The sequence below is a fragment of the Platalea leucorodia genome, assembly GCF_965183815.1.
Source record: "Platalea leucorodia genome assembly, chromosome: 12".
NCBI lineage: Eukaryota > Metazoa > Chordata > Aves > Pelecaniformes > Threskiornithidae > Platalea > Platalea leucorodia.
This window is the reverse complement of record NC_138834.1, coordinates 7,014,816-7,032,672: the sequence shown is the minus strand read 5'-3', so window position 1 is coordinate 7,032,672 and position 17,857 is coordinate 7,014,816. Positions and strand designations below refer to the sequence as shown.

The window sequence follows — 17,857 nt, the reverse complement described above, 5'->3', positions numbered from 1 at the left end:
AGTAAGACTGAGGTCCGGAATGTTGACCTACTGTCGTAAAGGAAACTGCTGAGAGCATCTCTTGATATGGAAAAAAGTTGACTGCAACTATTTTTTTTTTTCTTACCTAGTTGTTCTGGTTTAACCCCAGTTGGCAACTAAGCACCACGCAGCTGATTGTTCCCCCTGCCCCTGTGGGATGGGGGGAGAATCAGGGGGGAAAAAAAGTAAAACCCGCAGGTTGAGATAAGGATAGTTTAATAGGGCAGCAGCAGAAGAAACAAATAATAATGATGATAAAAGAATATACAAAACAAGTGATGCACAATGCAGTTGCTCACCACCTGCTGGCCAATTCCCATCCTGTCCCCGAGCAGCGATTGCTGCCCCCTGGGCAACTCCCCCAGTTTATATACTGGGCATGACATCATATGGTGTGGAACTGCCCTTTGGCCAGTTTGGGTCAGCTGTCCTGGCTGTGCCCCCTCCCAGCTTCTTGTGCACCGGGCAGAGCACGGGAAGCTGAAAAGTCCTTGACCGGTATAAACACTACCTAGCAACAAACTAAAACATCAGTGTGTTATCAACATTATTCTCATACTAAATCCAAAACACAGCACTATACCAGCTACTAGGAAGAAAATTAACTCTATCCCAGCGGAAAGCAGGACACTCGTGCAAGTTGTCAGGTTTGGTTTTTAAAGGTTAAGCATGTATTTTGCTTTTTCCATAAAGTACTGCTTTTGAACCAGAAAAAATATGGAAGTAAGATCAGTGGTTAATAAATACACATATGAGTAGTGCAGAAATCTGTGGGCTTCAGTGGGCATTTTGGCTGTCAAACTCTTAACACATCAGAGGCAGTTTTGAGATAACCGGACACAGTCCAAATTCCATTCCATACTCCACTGAAGTCTGGAGTTATGTGAGGTTCAAGTCAGGGCACAGCCTAAACTTCTGTCACATTCAGCACACATTTGAAAACTTTTATGAAACATATCTCCAATTTTTTCCCAATTCTTGTTGCATTTTCCGCCAGAGTTGCCAAACTGTTAAGTAAAAATAGTGAAACTAATTCTAATTGTTTGAATTCAGAACATACCCAATGTTCTATACTCTGATAAGAACTGATACTGCAGTGAGCTTTTATTATAAGCACAAATAGTACTGAACAAAATGCTTGAACATCAAGATAATATTCTGTTAATATCATATCACTCTGGCAAAGCAAGCATTTTTTAAGACTAAGAAAAACCTGCACTTGGAGTTATGCTGCACTTGCAGATTTCTTAGTGTTTGTTCCTGCGTTACCCAAATGCAGCCTAGCTTGGAAAACAGAAGTTGGTGTGAAGATGTCGTTGTTCTCTACCTGATCTGGCAAAAGTTGAAGCTTAGCTTACCAGTTTGTTCTTTCTGCTAGTAGATACTCTTATAGGCTGATCACAAGAGTTGTCAATCTAGAAGATAGTGATATAAATAGATGCACTGATGAAAAGCTAAAGCTAGACAAATTCAGATTAGAAATAAGTGCAGATGTATAGACAGGGTACCTATCCATTGGCACATCTTATTTAATGTTCTGGTGCCCTCTTCAGAGGGAGTGACACTTAGAAGTATGTTTTTACATAACGAGAAGAAATGAAATAGGAATAATTTGAGTCTTATGTGCTTTTTAATACAGTACATAATTTTTTTCTCAATATAACCCTCAGTTCCAACCTTAAAATACTTTGCTTCCAGAAAGCTAAGCTTTTTCTCTATTTTGGGGTTTCATTGATAAGAATGCAATATGTATAAGGGTTTTGTCTGAAAATTTTTTAACTTCTACCTCTAATAGTTCTTAGCTTAGGATAATGACACTTGTGCATACACTGCACAGTAAGCTTCATGAATATTTTTCTGTCTGTCCAGAATGCAGAACGGCATATGATAGAGAAACGTATTTCATGAACGTTGTCCAATTCGTAGCATGCATCCTAAATGCAAAGGATGAATGTATTCAAATGTTTTGTTCTGTCACCTTGGCAGTAAAAGCAAATACTGTTTTACTAGTATGGACCAGTGCAATTATAATCTCTGCCTTAGTGGAAAATAAATCTATCTTACTGGCTTGGAGTGGAAACTCGGACTTAAAAGATATTTCATAGTCACTCTTCTAAACTTGACAATTTGACGTTCGGCCTTGTATGAAAGCGTAGATGGACTCAATCTTCCTGTTTTGTAGAGCTTCTGATTTTTGGTAGCATTTTATTATACCCTGTACAGGAAGTGTGAAATACTTAAAACCTGTTATTATGGAAGAAAAATTAAGTTTCTGATGGTCTAAGGAAATCAAACACAACAGGAAGACTAGATTGTATGCATGCAAGGGGGGGGAGAAGAGCTAAGCTGAGCTTGTGTTTAATATAAAAAACATTTGTGCTGCAACAGCTATCCTTCTAAATAGAAGCAGTCCATTCTGTTCAGGTGTAAGTTTTAACTATTACAGAGATGTTTTAATAGCAGTGTGGTAAGCTGAATTTGGTAGTATTTCTACCCTAGCCTGATGAAATCAAGAGCATCCTAGTAAACCAGGAGAAAGACCATAATGTCCTAAAAATCAAAATACATGGAATGTTTCAACAATTAATCTTAATCTATTAAGATACTTAAAAGGGGGGAAATTATGTAATTTTATGCCTTCCCCCCCCGCTTCATTTGGTGTTTTATGGAAGTTGTTTTGGGGATGTGTTTACTCACTTTTAAGAACTGTTGTTTGTGTTCCCGAATTGTTCAACCATATGTTGAAATAGTATCCCAGTTCTTCAGAACTTGCCTAAAAAAAAATGTTACAAAATCGGACTACAGTGGCAGAATGGTTTAGAGCTGTACTGATAATCTTTATTGCAAAAGTCCTGTTCCAGCCCCAACCAGCTGATAGCAGATATAGGTTGACACTAGCTTTGGTTAATGATAAACATAAATAAGAAAGTGTTAGGTACATGTTGTATATGAAAAAACCATTCTGACTTCTACAGGAAAAATTACATTCATTTACTGTGATCACTCAGATGGGCTTTTTGCAAAGAGATCACTTTTTTTGCTAAGAAAAGGAATTGTTCTTGTAACACTTACATTAACATACAAAGGAAGCAGAACTTTTCATTTTTTATAATGTACCTGACTGTAAACCTCTTAGCAAGTCTTCAGTTGTGGGAGGGATCAGAGGCAGTTACCAGAGCTGATAACGGTGTTCAAAGTACACATTCAAAGTAGTTGGTTTGAGGACTCTTGTATATCACAGTGGCTTTTTGGGGGTAAAGTTAATATTGCTTCCTGAGCCTGCTCTCACCAGCAGTTTTGATTAGATGATCTAGAATATCATTTGAGATATAGATAAGTATAGTCCTGTTGCAGTCTAAAGTTCTTTATTGATAACCAGGTATATCTGAAAATAGAACAGGGACTGAAATCCACACAGTTTTAGTAGTTTATTTTCCCTCCTGCTTCATTGTTCGTAGAACATGTGCCCCATCACTTCTGCCCATCTTCCTAGGCTGCTTAAATCACAGGCTGATCTAGCATACAGCATGCTAATAGTGCGTTTTGGCTGCAGAGGTCTCTCAGTGAGTGTCTCAAGCTGTATTCTGAAGATAAATGTTTAGCATTACTGCTAAAGGAAAGGGGGGAAACTGGTAAAGTAAAAGGGATATCAGTGTGCAAATGAAATATCTAGATAATAAGTTGATCATTTCAGTCCAGGACTTGTTCGCCGCCAAGTATTACATTGGGACTAGCATTGCTTAATATACTCTATATTTGAAGTCGATTTAGAGACTTGATTCATCTTGTCTTTCAAGGTAACTTTGCAAATTGAATGGGGCAGTCTGCATGCTGGATTGTCCCTTGTAGAATTTTGTTCATGAGGAAGCCCCTTTGTGGGGAACTGCAATCATTTCTGCCAATGCACACCTGTGTTACTGGACGTGCTCTGTTGATAAGTAGGGTTGTACTGAGCTTAAAGGCGAACATATATGTAAATGACTGTACACAGAGAGTGGCAATTGACCTATAACGTTGCCATAACGCTGGGAGGTGTAAGATAAAATGTGTGGAGCTTTGAACTTGAGGAGAAAGGCTAGAGTGTTAGGTGTAATCGGTGGGAATCTTGGCAAGATAACATTGCTAGTTACTTACAGGTAGCTGCAGAACCCAGGTATTTTCAGATGTTAAATTGTCTGTATTTTCAGTGAAGGCATATGGCTTGTTTAAAACAATTGACATAAACTTCACATTTCTATCGCAACTAAATGTCATTCCAGTTTCTATCAAGGAATGGAAACTGTAAATTGTCTGCTTCGGTATAGACTCATGCACAGCTGAAGAAAATTGATCTCCGCCCCCCCTCCCCCCTTACAGGGGCCCAGGTTGTTTTTAAATAGATTCCTTTATTGTGTGCTGAAGTTCAGTATTAAAATTCTAAATTAATATTCTGTGCATGAATAAAAGGACTCTATGAATAAAGCCGTAATGATTTGAACCAAATCCTGCTCTCACTCTTCCAAGAAGCAGTCAATTTTATACTTAGAAGGGCTCTTTTAATCAGTAGTTAAGTATTTGGCTAAACAATGCTTTAGGAACATGTATCTGGGCAGTTTTGAAAGCAACTTATTTGATTGCTTCAGAGCTGTTGTAGAAATCAAGTGACTATTTAAGGATTAAAAACTTCGGTTAAAATAATGGATGAAAACACTTCTGCAACTGACTTGTTATTTTAGACTTAAAACTATGGGGTTATATCCATTTAGACTGTAGCAGCTCTGTACTGAGCAACACAAATACATATTCACCTTCTAATTTCTTGTATTCCAAGCCTTGGGTAATACTTTTACTGGTTCTGTGGACTGAAATGTAATTGAATTTTAAAAGCCCCCCAAAAAGGCAACAACAACAAAAAAAACCAATTTCTTTTCTGTGTTAAAGTATATGGAAAAAAAAAAAAAAAAAAACTTGTAGATGAGATCTGCACTAGACTGCTCACTAAAAATTTCCTGTGGGTTCCTATCTATCATAGGATGATTTCCTATCTATATTCAGTTTCAGTTATGCTCATGAAAGTATATTCAAGACTATAAATTACTTAGTGTCATAGCTGTTATTTTGCAAGGAGCTGCTTAAAATAGTTCTGTAATTGACCCTGACGTACAGCTTTCATGCCTATTGGAAATGCCTTGAATATTTTACTACAGCCTTCTCAAACGGAGATGGCGAGTGAATAATGTGTCTTATCTTAAATTGTTGAGATAAACTTAGAAAGCTGCAGTGTCATAATAAATTTAACACTTCGGTTCTGGTGATTCGGGCAATTGATAATGATAGTAGTAGTTTGCATGGAAATACCGATGCTCGAATGTCAATAGTCTGCTAGAGCAGGGGTCTCTCCTAGGACTTCAGATCTTGTGAATATTGTGTTGGAGTTTGAATAACTTAGAGCTGTGCAGAAGAAGTAGGTTGGAAAATTACTTGTAAACTTTGCCATATGTTCTGTCCAGTTACTTGAATGTTTTAAGATTTTTTTTTTTAGCAGCTTCTTTTTTGTGTGTTATGGAGTGATTAAGTCTTTTAAGAGTGTTATCAAATGTGGTAGTGTATTTGAGTTGGCTGTAGTTTTCCAGCTGCTTTAAGTACTTCGAAAATGTTATGCAGATTGACAGGCGTTATACCACATTGCACTGAGGTATTAGCCTGCTGTTCAGTGATATCTGAAAACCAGCTGCTATTCCATGTCTGCATATAAACCTCCTCATGACATCAGGAGAGCATATTGAATAGTTTTGCCATTTTTGGCCTAGGTCACTGTTTGTCTAATGCTATTTTCTCTTGCTGCTCAAGGGCATTGTGGCTTAAATTAGTTTTCACATGCTATAATGCTATAAAAAGGGAATTTGTGGCTATTTATTGGTTCCCTTCACATACATATGCTTACAAAAACACACTCCTAAGTCTACGAGCAAAACTACGCAATCTTTTGCTGGTTTTAATGGTTGGGATTTCTTTGACCTTACGAAAAGTCACATGGTGCAAGTTTACTTAATGTTTGAAGTAGCACTTCATTCTCCTCTTTAGCATTTGGTTCCATAGTTTTCCTGTGTGAGCGGTTATACGTTGTAAGGCTGTAACGCCACTGCGGAGTTTTTCATGGTATTATTTGTTAATGTGCATTATTGCTGTTAGTTGCATAAGCAGTTCCTGCAGGAATTGCAGCTTGTTTTAATGTTACTGCAGGGACACAGAGTCCATCTGCTGAGAAGATCAGCTCTTTTTAGCTGGTTATTCTCCCTTCTTTGTTTCTTTGCATTGTTTTATACTAAAAAGGAAGTTGATGCTTGAATGCTTGCGGTGTTAAATTGCGTTACGAATAAGTTTGATCTGCATTCATTAGTAATATTGACATGTAGAATGTAGAACCCCCCCCATGAGAGTCAGAAACGTGACTCTCGTTAATATGCTTTAGCAAGTTAATTTGCTTGCAGCCATTTATTTGCAGTAGTCAAAAAATGATGGAGCTTTAATTCTTTTCTTAAAAACTAAGAAAAGCTAGATAAAGTAGGGAGGTGGAAGAATTAATTCTGTGATGATAGAGATGCTGGAGCAAAACTGGCCACACAGCTCTGGCACCCGACTTCGTTATTTTCTGTTGTCTTTAGGAGTGTGCTGTTAACTTCTTTTATTGTCTGCTGCCTTGGTGTCTCAGACACTTGCTAGTGGAGGTGTTTTGGTTTGTTTGTGGGTTGTTTTTTTGTTTTACTCATGTTGCCTTCCACAAAGTAGAATGACAAGATAAACATAGCGTGGAGTTCTGTGAAAACTTTAACTGGAATATGGATTGTGGTATATTTAATAGAGTAGCATTACAGAAAACCAAAGCTAGTGTATGATCTGAAATTAACTTCCAGCTCTGAAACATCTGGCAGTATTCAAAGTATAACATCAAAAGAGCAGATTTGCAGAAGCATGTTATTCTCACAATTGGTGCCAAAGAAAAGGAAAGTACAACTTCTTTTAGTTTCTAAATAAATAAATGTGGATAACATTCTGATCGTTGGAGAACAGAAGACTGACTTCGGGCGTAGAGAAAACAACCAGAAGACTTCCCAGGACAGTTGTTCTGAAAAGAAAACTTGATTCACCTTAGCTAAGTGTTTTGGTTGTTTATAAATACGTATTCTGAAATTGATACCTTTCTCTTGAGAATGTTTTCCCTTTGCTGTCAAGTAGTAGTCATGTGATGAGAAAAACAATCCAGTGATTTACAACTTCTTTCTTTGAGGTTAGGCAGGGGTAGAGATCTTGAAGGCAAATCTAAATTGCCAAAATATATTGGATACTCAGAAAATTGGAGTATTGCAAACCACAAAAGCAGTAGTAAGCTGTTAGTAATCTTAGTCATCTGAACAGTTCCTGGAAAATCGTTGTCCTGGCTGATAGAGGTAATAGTACGCTTGGTTAGAAATCTCTCAAATAACAAAATTCTAACTTTGTCTTGTTCATTTCTTTGTAGTTGGAGACAAGGTTCCTGCTGATATAAGAATTACTTCTATCAAATCTACAACTCTAAGGGTAGACCAGTCAATTCTCACAGGTATAATTTCTGTGAATTTTGGATAATTATGTGCATAATTGAAAGTGCCTCTTCACCATGTGTTTAGAATAATTCATTAGAAACAAGCCTGTAGCTATTCAAGTGCTATGTTGCATTCAAGAGCAGTAAATTTCTGATCTAGTAACTTAACTCTTAGAGCGGCTGAATGCATTGCTTCATCATTGGCTTTACATGTTTGCTTTAGTGGGACAAACATTCTTACTGAGACTTGTCATGCATTTTTGGTCTTTCTCCCCCCACCCGCCCAAGCAACACACACTAGTAACTTGTGGGAAACTAAAATAAAAAAATAAAGGATTTCTAATCCAGTTTATGCAGTCTTCTAGGCTTGAACATCTTGTCACTGCTCAAACATGGAAGTATGGAAATCTTGCTAAACATCTTCTCTAACAGTTATCCATTTTCTCTCACAAGAGAATAATTTTTTAAGTACAGGCAGCTTTTAAGCTGCTGTTACTAAAGACTCAGTATACTAAAGCCTTGTTTGCTGAAATTCTGTGCATGTACATTCATGTGTTTTCTGGTACTGGCTCTCAAGTGCAGGAGCTATATTTAGAGCACTTCTCAGATTTGTTGGAAACAAAACAAAGTAGCAGTACTTCTGAATATAAGAAAGAAGCTAGGAATCAACCAAGCATGCTGTAACGTTTTTCTCTCAGCTGGAACATGAAGATCTATCTGCCTGTTTTGGTAGCATAAATTAATGTTAACTAGCCCTGAATTTTAGAACAGTAAAGTATTCATAAGAAACCTATTCTCGATCCTCAAATCTGTCTTGAAACATGCCCCAAAGTTTCTCAGTACAGATCCTGAATAGCACAGAACTGATCAAGCTTACTTAAGTTTAGTATTAGAAAATGAAGGCACTCCATGTTTGTCAAGCTATCAGAACTGAAATAAAGTAGAAGAAATCTACCATAAGTCTATATAAAGGGAATAATTCCTTGACTTTGTTTAAATAACAGATTTATTTCTTTAAAGGAAACCTTTTTTTATTTTCAGCCTATTTTAAGTTGATGCTTTGGTCTCCTAACTAATAAAGTAGGACTGTAGTCTAAGATGCTACTTAACAAAGCTTTTAGAAGTAGGAAGCTTTGGCTCTCTTGAGCTAGAAAAACTAGTGAGCTCTTAGCTTCAGTCACCGAGTTACCACCATGTGAAATCTGATGTAGGAATTAACATCTGGTTTTATAGAACAGAAACCTTTCTACACCTGTGTGACATGTTTATAGAAATTGATATATTTTAAGGTTTTTATGGAAGAGTTCTCTGAAGACTTCCAACTAAAGGAGTTAACTAACAGATGGCTGCATGACACTTAATTTTGTTGTTGTTGTTGTTTTAAGGTCTACCAGTATAACTGTGATGTGTATCACCACGGATACATAACTGTGGTAGCATCTAATTATTTAAATGAGAACGTACCTCTTAGAGTGCATAGAGACCAGAAATGCTCGTTACTGCATGAGAAGCACACAAAATATCTAATTCATGCAGTAGGTCTTGCTACATTAAAAGGGGGAGTGCAGTACCAGCTGCTTATTTGACCACTCTTCAAGTTTCTTAAAAGACATGGTGTATGCTTCATTTAAATGTAACTACATAAAATGTTTACTTAAATCCTTTCCTATTTTCATTAAAACCCAGCCATTCAGTTTTTTTGGCCAGCTGAAATAGTTCCTGTTTCACTTAAGCAAGATCATTTGAGAAAAGAAGCTTGGCGTCTTAAATTTTAGGACTGAGGATTATAACTTCGATTCCCTACAGGACTCAAGATGATATATGTATAATCTCTTCTTAAGACCATTATCTTTATTTTAGGTGAATCTGTGTCTGTTATTAAGCACACTGACCCTGTGCCTGATCCTCGTGCTGTAAACCAAGACAAGAAGAACATGCTTTTTTCTGTAAGTTATTTGTTTCGAAACTTTCAAAACTTTTATAAAATAATACTGAAGCTGATAAACAAAAATGTGCAGAACTTAAGATCTTCACCTAAAAGCTGTATGACTTCTTTGCTGTATTCTCTATATGCATCTGTATGTGTGTCTCCATGTACGCCTAACTAAATGAATTAAAAATTAGAAGTAGCTTTTAATAAAAGCTGTCCTCAGGGAAGATGCTTGTTGAAACCATTTTATATGAGGAAACTGATTTTTGTCCTTCACAAGAAAGTCTTGAAGGCTGGAGCACACACACTTTTAAAGTGCTTCTGTACTACTTTTCTGAAGTAATAATTCTTAAGACTGATAAAAATGCCCACACAAATTGTGGTATTGTGCGGCTAAAATTGAGAACTCGCTTTCCATGTAGGAATGAAACCATTTATTCAAATTTGTTTAAAGGAAGCATCAGATGCCTTTCAGATAACAAAGTAACAATTCTCTTATTGCTGGTAGGCTCCTTGTAGAAAATCTAACTGTTCTTTCTCATGTTAAGTATGTTCACACAGGGCGCCCCACAGAACACATCTATTGCTTGTAGTAAATAACGTTAAATCTGGCAAAATACAATCCTAATAAGAAAAGAAAGGAAAAACACACTTAAGGTTCCAGCTGAAATACATACTGCTTACTCAGCAGCTGAGTTTGACTCTGCTGTTTATAATAGAGCAATACTGATCCATTTTGTGCCCATTCTGCGCTGGAGTAATCTCTTACAGATACTGGGGGAATGTCATTCTCTTCCTCTTCACCTTTTTCCATATCCTAGCGGAAACACAGTCTGGGCTTCTATAAGGTGTTGTGGTTTTTTGGCTTTTTTCTTTTTTTTTTTTTTTTTTTTTTAAAAACACAACAAACTCAAACAAAAACCCCACCACCAAAACATGTTTATAGATTGACTGTAAGTTTTATCTTCCCTTTTCCTTATTTACATTAGGGTACTAATATTGCTGCTGGTAAAGCTATGGGAGTGGTTATTGCAACAGGAGTAAACACTGAAATTGGCAAAATTCGTGATGAGATGGTGGCTACTGAACAAGAGAGAACCCCGCTCCAACAGAAACTGGATGAGTTTGGAGAGCAGCTGTCTAAAGTCATCTCGCTTATCTGCATCGCTGTTTGGATAATAAACATTGGTCACTTCAATGATCCAGTTCACGGTGGCTCCTGGATTCGAGGTGCTATCTATTACTTTAAAATTGCTGTTGCTCTTGCTGTTGCTGCTATTCCTGAGGGTCTGCCTGCTGTCATTACCACCTGCTTGGCTCTTGGGACCCGGAGAATGGCCAAGAAGAACGCTATTGTTAGAAGTCTTCCCTCTGTGGAAACCTTGGGTTGCACCTCAGTTATTTGTTCTGACAAGACGGGTACTCTGACCACGAATCAGATGTCAGTCTGCAGGGTATGTTGAACTAGCTTCTTCTATTTTTCTTTTTCTCCTCAGCCACTCTGTTTGAGTAGTCAGCGTTGCTTGAATTCTTTTGATTGCACGTCTTTTGGTTCTCACATCCTCAAAATCATGCTTTATTTTCCTAAGATAAGCTTCCACTTTTAATTCAGTTTTCCACTGTGTAGTGTTTAAGGCTTTTATCTCTTCCCTTATTTAGTCATGGCCAAAAATAGCTGTACCCGTACTTGATGGAAGAGAAGGTTGTTTGCAAGCAGCTTTCCATTGACTTGTCTGTAAGCCATTCAGTCTACTGGTAATTATTTAGTGTCATTTATCCCCTGTTTCAGAAAGGTAGGATAGTTAGACTGTAGAAACACAATGTGTGTAAGTGTAAAACACATCTTTAATTTAGCAAGATGACGGTGGAGAAACTTAGCAGTGAGAAAAAGGTGGAAGGTTTATTACAATAACTTGGGTAGTCTAAGGTATTTTCACTACTGAGTGGTTCCACCTTTATTTGGTTACCTTATCTTCAATAGCTGCTATTGGTCTGATGTAGATCACTGTAGTGTTTTCAGCGTGCAATATCGTATGACTAATCTGGCAACTTGGAGGTGCAGTTGACCCTGTCACCAGCATTGCCAGGGTCGTCTTCAATGTGTGGGGCGTTTTTAGGTTAGTGTAAGTTATGTGCCCCTCGTCCCTCCCCCCAGTATTCTTTCTGGTGTTGATTAATTTGTGACTTTTATAGCTAGTCACTTAACATAATGCATGTTCAGTTGCCAGTTCTTTGTGCTTCCCGTATACTTGATAATTCTGTGTAGGAATTTTATGGAGAAAACATTAAGGTCTTCTGTTTAATAATTGTAGATGTTCAGTGGCATAGCAACTCTATGACATCAAATGTTCAGGCTCATTTCATTGGGTTAGAATTCCAAATGTATAAATGCTGAGCACTACACACCAGTATTTTTTGGCAAAAGTTTATAAGCCTTAAGCACTTTATTCTCATGTGATTGATGGCTTTTTCTTTTTAATTGGTGGTTGACTTGTTCTACTTCCTTAAGTATTGTAGTATTTATACCTAAGAGACACAAAGCAGCTGCTCATCAGTATTCCAGAGGAGGTTACTTGCAGTAGAGTTGCATAACTGCCCTAGTCTTTGCAGGGATTTTTTTCATCATGCAGATGCCAAAAGCAGAAGGCTTCCTGGTTAACTCATCATTTAAGTTGTGTTTATTTAAAAGCTCAAAATGCTCTACTCCTTGTACTTAGAGGGATAAATGTTTTAGATCTTGTGCAGTACAACTTACTTGGTTCCTTGTTAACCTCTGACAGCTACAGAATAACCTTCATTGCAAGACTTTGCAAAACATAGCAAAATCCTAATACCTGTAAACAATACGCTTATTCTTGGTTTCACTCTAAGCAGAGAGATTGCTTAGCTTTTTAAGAAGTCTGGCTTTACAACAGTAATTCCATTTGTAGTTTTAGTTTTCATGTTAAGTAGTAACTCCTGAGTGTCCAAAGGAACCCTATACTAAAATGTTTCATTCAGAAATGAAACACTGATTTAGGAGGAGACTTGAGGGATTGTTTTGATGTCCTCCTGCAGAGAATGCACTTACTCTGCTTTGTGGGCTTTTAATTTATCAGCTTGTCTGGCTTTTTGATCTTTAAAATCACTTTGCAGATTACAAGGTCTCCAGACATTGATGCAGATCAGTTGCTGAACACCTAATTATTAGGCTGTATTTTGTGAAGATGCTTGTCTAAAACATAAAGCAGCACAATGAGGGGAAATTAAGACATTGCTAAAATGTGGTATGGCAAAATGGCTTGTACTAACCAATGGGTAAGAAATTTCATTAAGATATATTATCAGTCAGTGAGAAATTTTCTTCTTTGCTACCAGTCCAGCAAGTCATGGTAAGAGTATGACAGCTTCAGGCACTATGGTTTTTATCTCCATCTTCCCAAATTTGGTGCTGCCCGCAGCTGTCCTAGAAAGGAAACAGAAACTAAGGAAAGACTGAGATGCAGGTGTCTTACGGGGTACAACTGCACCCTTCCAATTGGTGTCTTTATTTGAAAATAAGATTTTTGGCCTGTGCTAGTAGGGCACTTGAGCTGTCTGAATGTTTCTAAGCTACCAGTGTACTGGATGGCAAAGTGACTTATAACTGGAAAACCAGGACAGGAAACACTTTCACAAGTCTGAAGCCTAGGAAGAGCTTGGATATAGTCAGGATTGTTGAGTGGATGCATGAGTAGTCTTCACAGCTGAAGTTAAGTGTATGTAGTTTATGTGTTTTTCAACTCTTTGATATGCTTGTGCCCCAATTCAATTTTCAAATGAGATCTGTTAAGTAGAAGTGCTGTTTTCTGTGCTTCATGCTTCAGTATAGGGAGCTGTTCAAACATATATGGGATTGAAGTTTAGAGTATCATATCTGGTTTTGTCTCGTTTGTTTGTTCGACCTGAACTTGCCTCTTATACCTGCTTGCTTAAGGCCTGTTTAAATCTCTTGCATTAATTATTGTTCAAAGGTAGTAACACTTCTAACTCTAATTTCAGATGTTTGTCCTGGACAGAGTAGAAGGAGATAGCTGTTCTCTGAATGAATTTACTGTAACTGGTTCAACATATGCTCCCATGGGAGAAGTGTAAGTGTTCTGTTGAAGTTAAATATTTGCCTGTTCATGCATTGACTATTACTTTAGGCTTGAAAAGTGATGCATGTAATATTCAATAGTGATTGTTAATAAATGAAAGCTCAACCGTTGAGAATGCAAACTGGTGGTCTGGGGGGAAAGTAATGAACAGTAAAAGGAAGTTAAATTCTAGAAAAGTGAACCTTCATGAAACTTAATACAGTCTCCAGTATTGTGGTGTTCCTGTGATAATCTAAAAATAAATTAGAGCTAGGTTGAGAGGATTTAATTTACTGAAATCTTACTGGACTAAGATTAGCTATCCCAGTGCTTCAAAATGAGGTGTACTTTTTTATTTTAAAAGACAGCATAAATCTGAAGAGGTGAGCCTCTCTTAATCTGTGAACTCAATGTTTCCAATTCCCCTGCCTCAGAGAAGGTAGGAGATTTTTTCTAAAGCATCTTACGAATGTGTTGGAGTTAATTCTTAAATTCTTAAATTTACTGTAGATTCCTGTCCCCTAGCCTCAGTAGTTTATTGGACTCGGTGCATCTGTACTTGAATAGATATGTGTTTTTGTCTCAGCCTTTGATATTTGAGCTAGTGTTAAACCCACTCCCTTAGGAAAGGAATGATACGCTTCGTTTACTTTAATCAGTTGCAAGTCTCTACTAGTGGTCTAGGTAGTTCATCCTGGCTTTAGGAATTCTTAGGGTCCTGCTTCCAGAAGGAGAGCCTCTTCTTACTGGGTTGTTACAGCTCCTTTTACTTGGCCGGTCTTTCATGTGTTTTTAATCTTACCACTTCAGTTTTACTTGCAGAATAGAATTCTACTATGTATGAAGTAGAATTGAGATTCAGTTATTGTAAACATCTCAACCTTGTGGAGTTTCATCTGCATGCCTCTGACTCCCTGCAATCTTCACCGATCTCTGTTTAATTTTCATAGCAGTTAAGACCATAGTGTTCTCAGCAGCTGGTAATCCTAATACCCCAATTCTCTTTTGTTTCGAAGCTAATTGCTGTCAAAAGCTTATGCTTTCATTTCAGGAGACGGCATTTACTTAGGCAAGGTGACATTCTCTATCTTGTAAAGCATCCAGCTATTATGCTTTAGCTGGTCTCACAAGAGCTCTAGATAAACAAAATAATAAAATATAGTGTGGTGACAGATGTCGAGTATAATAAGGCAGTCATCAATGTATGTTAATGTTCTATTTTTACTTGCTGAAATGGGGGAAATGTGAATAAGCATGTTAATCGCACTGCATTCACGTACATAAAGAACATTCTGTGAAAGGGAAATTACCACAGAAAGGCTGTTATTGGAGCATAAGGAAACAAATAGCTAAATTATCAAACCTTTAGGGCTGATTTATTTCTGCATTTATGGATTTTTTTTTTTTTTAAATTGGTGACTTTAAAGTAAGGTGACTGACTTCACCTTGGATTGACAACTGTCACTGAAAACAAAGTTTGATGGAGACGTTAAGAGGCAGTCTAGTCCATTGCACTGCCCCAAAGCAGGACCTGCTCTAGATCTGAACCATTCCTGACAGATGTTTCTTTGTACTTAACTTCAGATACTATTGTCTTCCACAGCTGCATAGGCAGCCTACTCTATTTAATAACCAGTAAGCATTTTTTGCAATAGATCGATAATTTTTCACTTACTCTTAAAGTATTTAATACATAACTTTCCCGTAAGATGCATTCAGAATATAAAATTAAAAATGTTTCTTACTGAAAAATAAAATTGCATACTGACTGATTTCCCAGGGATGTTAGGAGATTGTCAAACAGTTTGAAATAGCTTTGTCAGGTCTCGGCACACGCAATGTGCATGCTCACTTGCAAACTGAGAGCATAAAACTAACAGCAATTAAGAACTGTGGCAAAAGCTAGCAGATTGCATTTGACCTTCAAATGAGTTCATCTTTAGCTAATCGAAAAGCCTGGAGTTTTAAGGAGGGAAAAAAAAAACAAAAAACAAAAAACAAAACAAAACAAAAAAACAACAAACCACCTTTATCCAGAGCTGATTCCAGCAATTTAGACTCTGTGTGCACTTGCCCTTCTTCAGAAATTGTTGATAAGGAAAAACAGGCAAGAGGAAAAAAAAATGCTGGTATAAGAAGTTATGGATATTCAAGTACACTAGTTTTCTTCAAGTTCGGAGCAGGTGAAAACAGGCAGCATTAGCTGAGATACATGAGGTGACAAACAGAGCTGCCGGGAACTTTAAAGAGTTGAGAGTTTAAAGCCACTGCTTATGGCTGTAGAATTATATGCAAAATGAAACTTTAAAAACATACTTGTTTTCTTTAAGATGCATTTTGTTTACATGCTGTGTTATACAACACTGAAATTTGTTTGCAGTACTACAAGAGACTGAACAAAAGCTTACATAATCAGACATATCATAGTCCGTTATGAATTCTTATGGAGTAGCGATCCATGTCTTTCTACCACCAGACCTTTTTTTTTTCCTCCTTGAGAGCTTTAATGAAAGATGTTATATATGAGTTAAGTCTTGCCGATTTGGGGGGGACAGGGGCGATAACAGTGTTGGTTCTTTTATGCTTACTCTAGGAATATGCTAATGTTCCAGAAAAATAATTCATTTACTGTCTATTTCCAAACGTGAAAGCAAAGAAGTTGCTGCTTATTTGTGATGTCTAAATGGTGCATTACACTAGGAAAATGTACCTTCCCTCTTTCTAAAGACTTCAGATATTCATCATTAAGTGTATACGACTACTAGAAAAGAGTATTTCTGGTGGAATTTGTGTAGTAGAGTATTTCTTTTCTAGTGCAATTTCTATTGCGAAATGACTTAGCTCTTCATTGGTTTAGGAGGGTCACATATAGTACAGATTAATTTTTAATAAATTAGTGAGGCCAAATCTGCTTTTATGCCTGCCCAGTGCATGCATTTCATGCATGGCAGTAAATCTGCAGAATATGCAGTAAGACTAAGGAAGCTAAGCTCCTAAGGTATCCAACAATATCCCCGTCTTACTTGGAACTCCTCTCCAAGTCCTGCGCATACTCTAATGCTGCTTTCATATACCTCTTCACTGAGCTCTTTACTTCTCTTCTGTGTTGCTGTATGACTGTCACTGGCGGAAACGAGGTTTTGTAATTCAGGTAGTAATTTCATTGATAATCATGTCATTCTGTTCATTACTGTTTGATCTAAACTTCAGAACTCACCTTCATCAAACCTGCTGTTCTCAACAATTTCTGGTTCTGTAGTTCCAAGTCCATAACTAATAAGCATTGTACTAAATGGAAATACAGTAAAGGGATTATAGAAGGGAAAAAGGTGAGATGCTAATACTAAATAACTAACTTAACTTGAATCTCCCCCTTTTCTTCCTTTGGAAAGGCATAAAGATGACAAACTTATTAAATGTAGCCAGTATGATGGCCTTGTGGAACTTGCAACGATCTGTGCGCTCTGTAATGATTCCTCTTTGGATTACAATGAAGTAAGTACATATCCTAGAACAGAGGAGAGTGTGAAAATGAGGATAAATGTTTGTTCTCATCTGTCTATGTAATACCTTTCAGTGCTAAATCCCCTTCTAGTCAAGGGGGAGAGTATTTACGTCCTCTTAAGTATTAATTCTGGGAATTACTTGTTTGTTGAACACTGAGAAAACTAAAGCCAGGCAGCAAGTGTAATCTGGAACTTTGAGATCTCTTGGTGTGTAGAATGCACTGCTACTTTCTTGCTTTGCCTCGCCTCCTTAAGGTTGCTACATCCCATAATGACATAAATGCTTGATGATAAAGTACTGACATCCTTCTCTGCTGGTCTTGAGAATAAAGTCTTGAAATTTCCTACAAATCATATTCTTCAGAGTTACTTTTTAAAAATAGTTTTGCTTGTTTCATAAGCCATAGTAAGTCTTGTTAAGCTTTTTTCCATTGTGAAACTTCAGCTTTTGTCTCTGGTAGGTTCCAGGTGAGGTTTAAAGTAAACTCCTGTGTTTTTGTTTGCTTTGTGTTAACTAAAGGCTAAGGGAGTATATGAAAAAGTTGGTGAAGCCACCGAAACGGCGCTTACCTGTCTGGTTGAAAAGATGAATGTATTTGATACAGACTTGAAAGGACTTTCTAGAATTGAACGTGCAAACGCTTGCAACTCGGTCAGTACTCTTTTATCTGGAATTCATTGGGGAGTGTGTTTTGTAGTATGTATTATCTAAATGCGTTTCTGTGCTATTGCCTTTTTTTTT

General features: G+C 37.2%; 1 protein-coding gene across 2 annotated transcripts in view; it reads left to right on the top strand.

The window, feature by feature from the left end:
- Positions 1-17,857, top strand: part of ATP2A2 (ATPase sarcoplasmic/endoplasmic reticulum Ca2+ transporting 2) — a 49,124-nt gene that overhangs the window by 17,521 nt on the left and 13,746 nt on the right. For both annotated transcript variants that reach the window (XM_082325471.1, XM_082325470.1), the window contains exons 6-11: positions 7,520-7,600; positions 9,443-9,528; positions 10,502-10,966; positions 13,533-13,621; positions 17,002-17,104; positions 17,636-17,767. In XM_082325471.1, the coding sequence (XP_082181597.1) occupies positions 7,520-7,600; positions 9,443-9,528; positions 10,502-10,966; positions 13,533-13,621; positions 17,002-17,104; positions 17,636-17,767 (956 nt within the window). The remainder of the gene's footprint in view (positions 1-7,519; positions 7,601-9,442; positions 9,529-10,501; positions 10,967-13,532; positions 13,622-17,001; positions 17,105-17,635; positions 17,768-17,857) is intronic.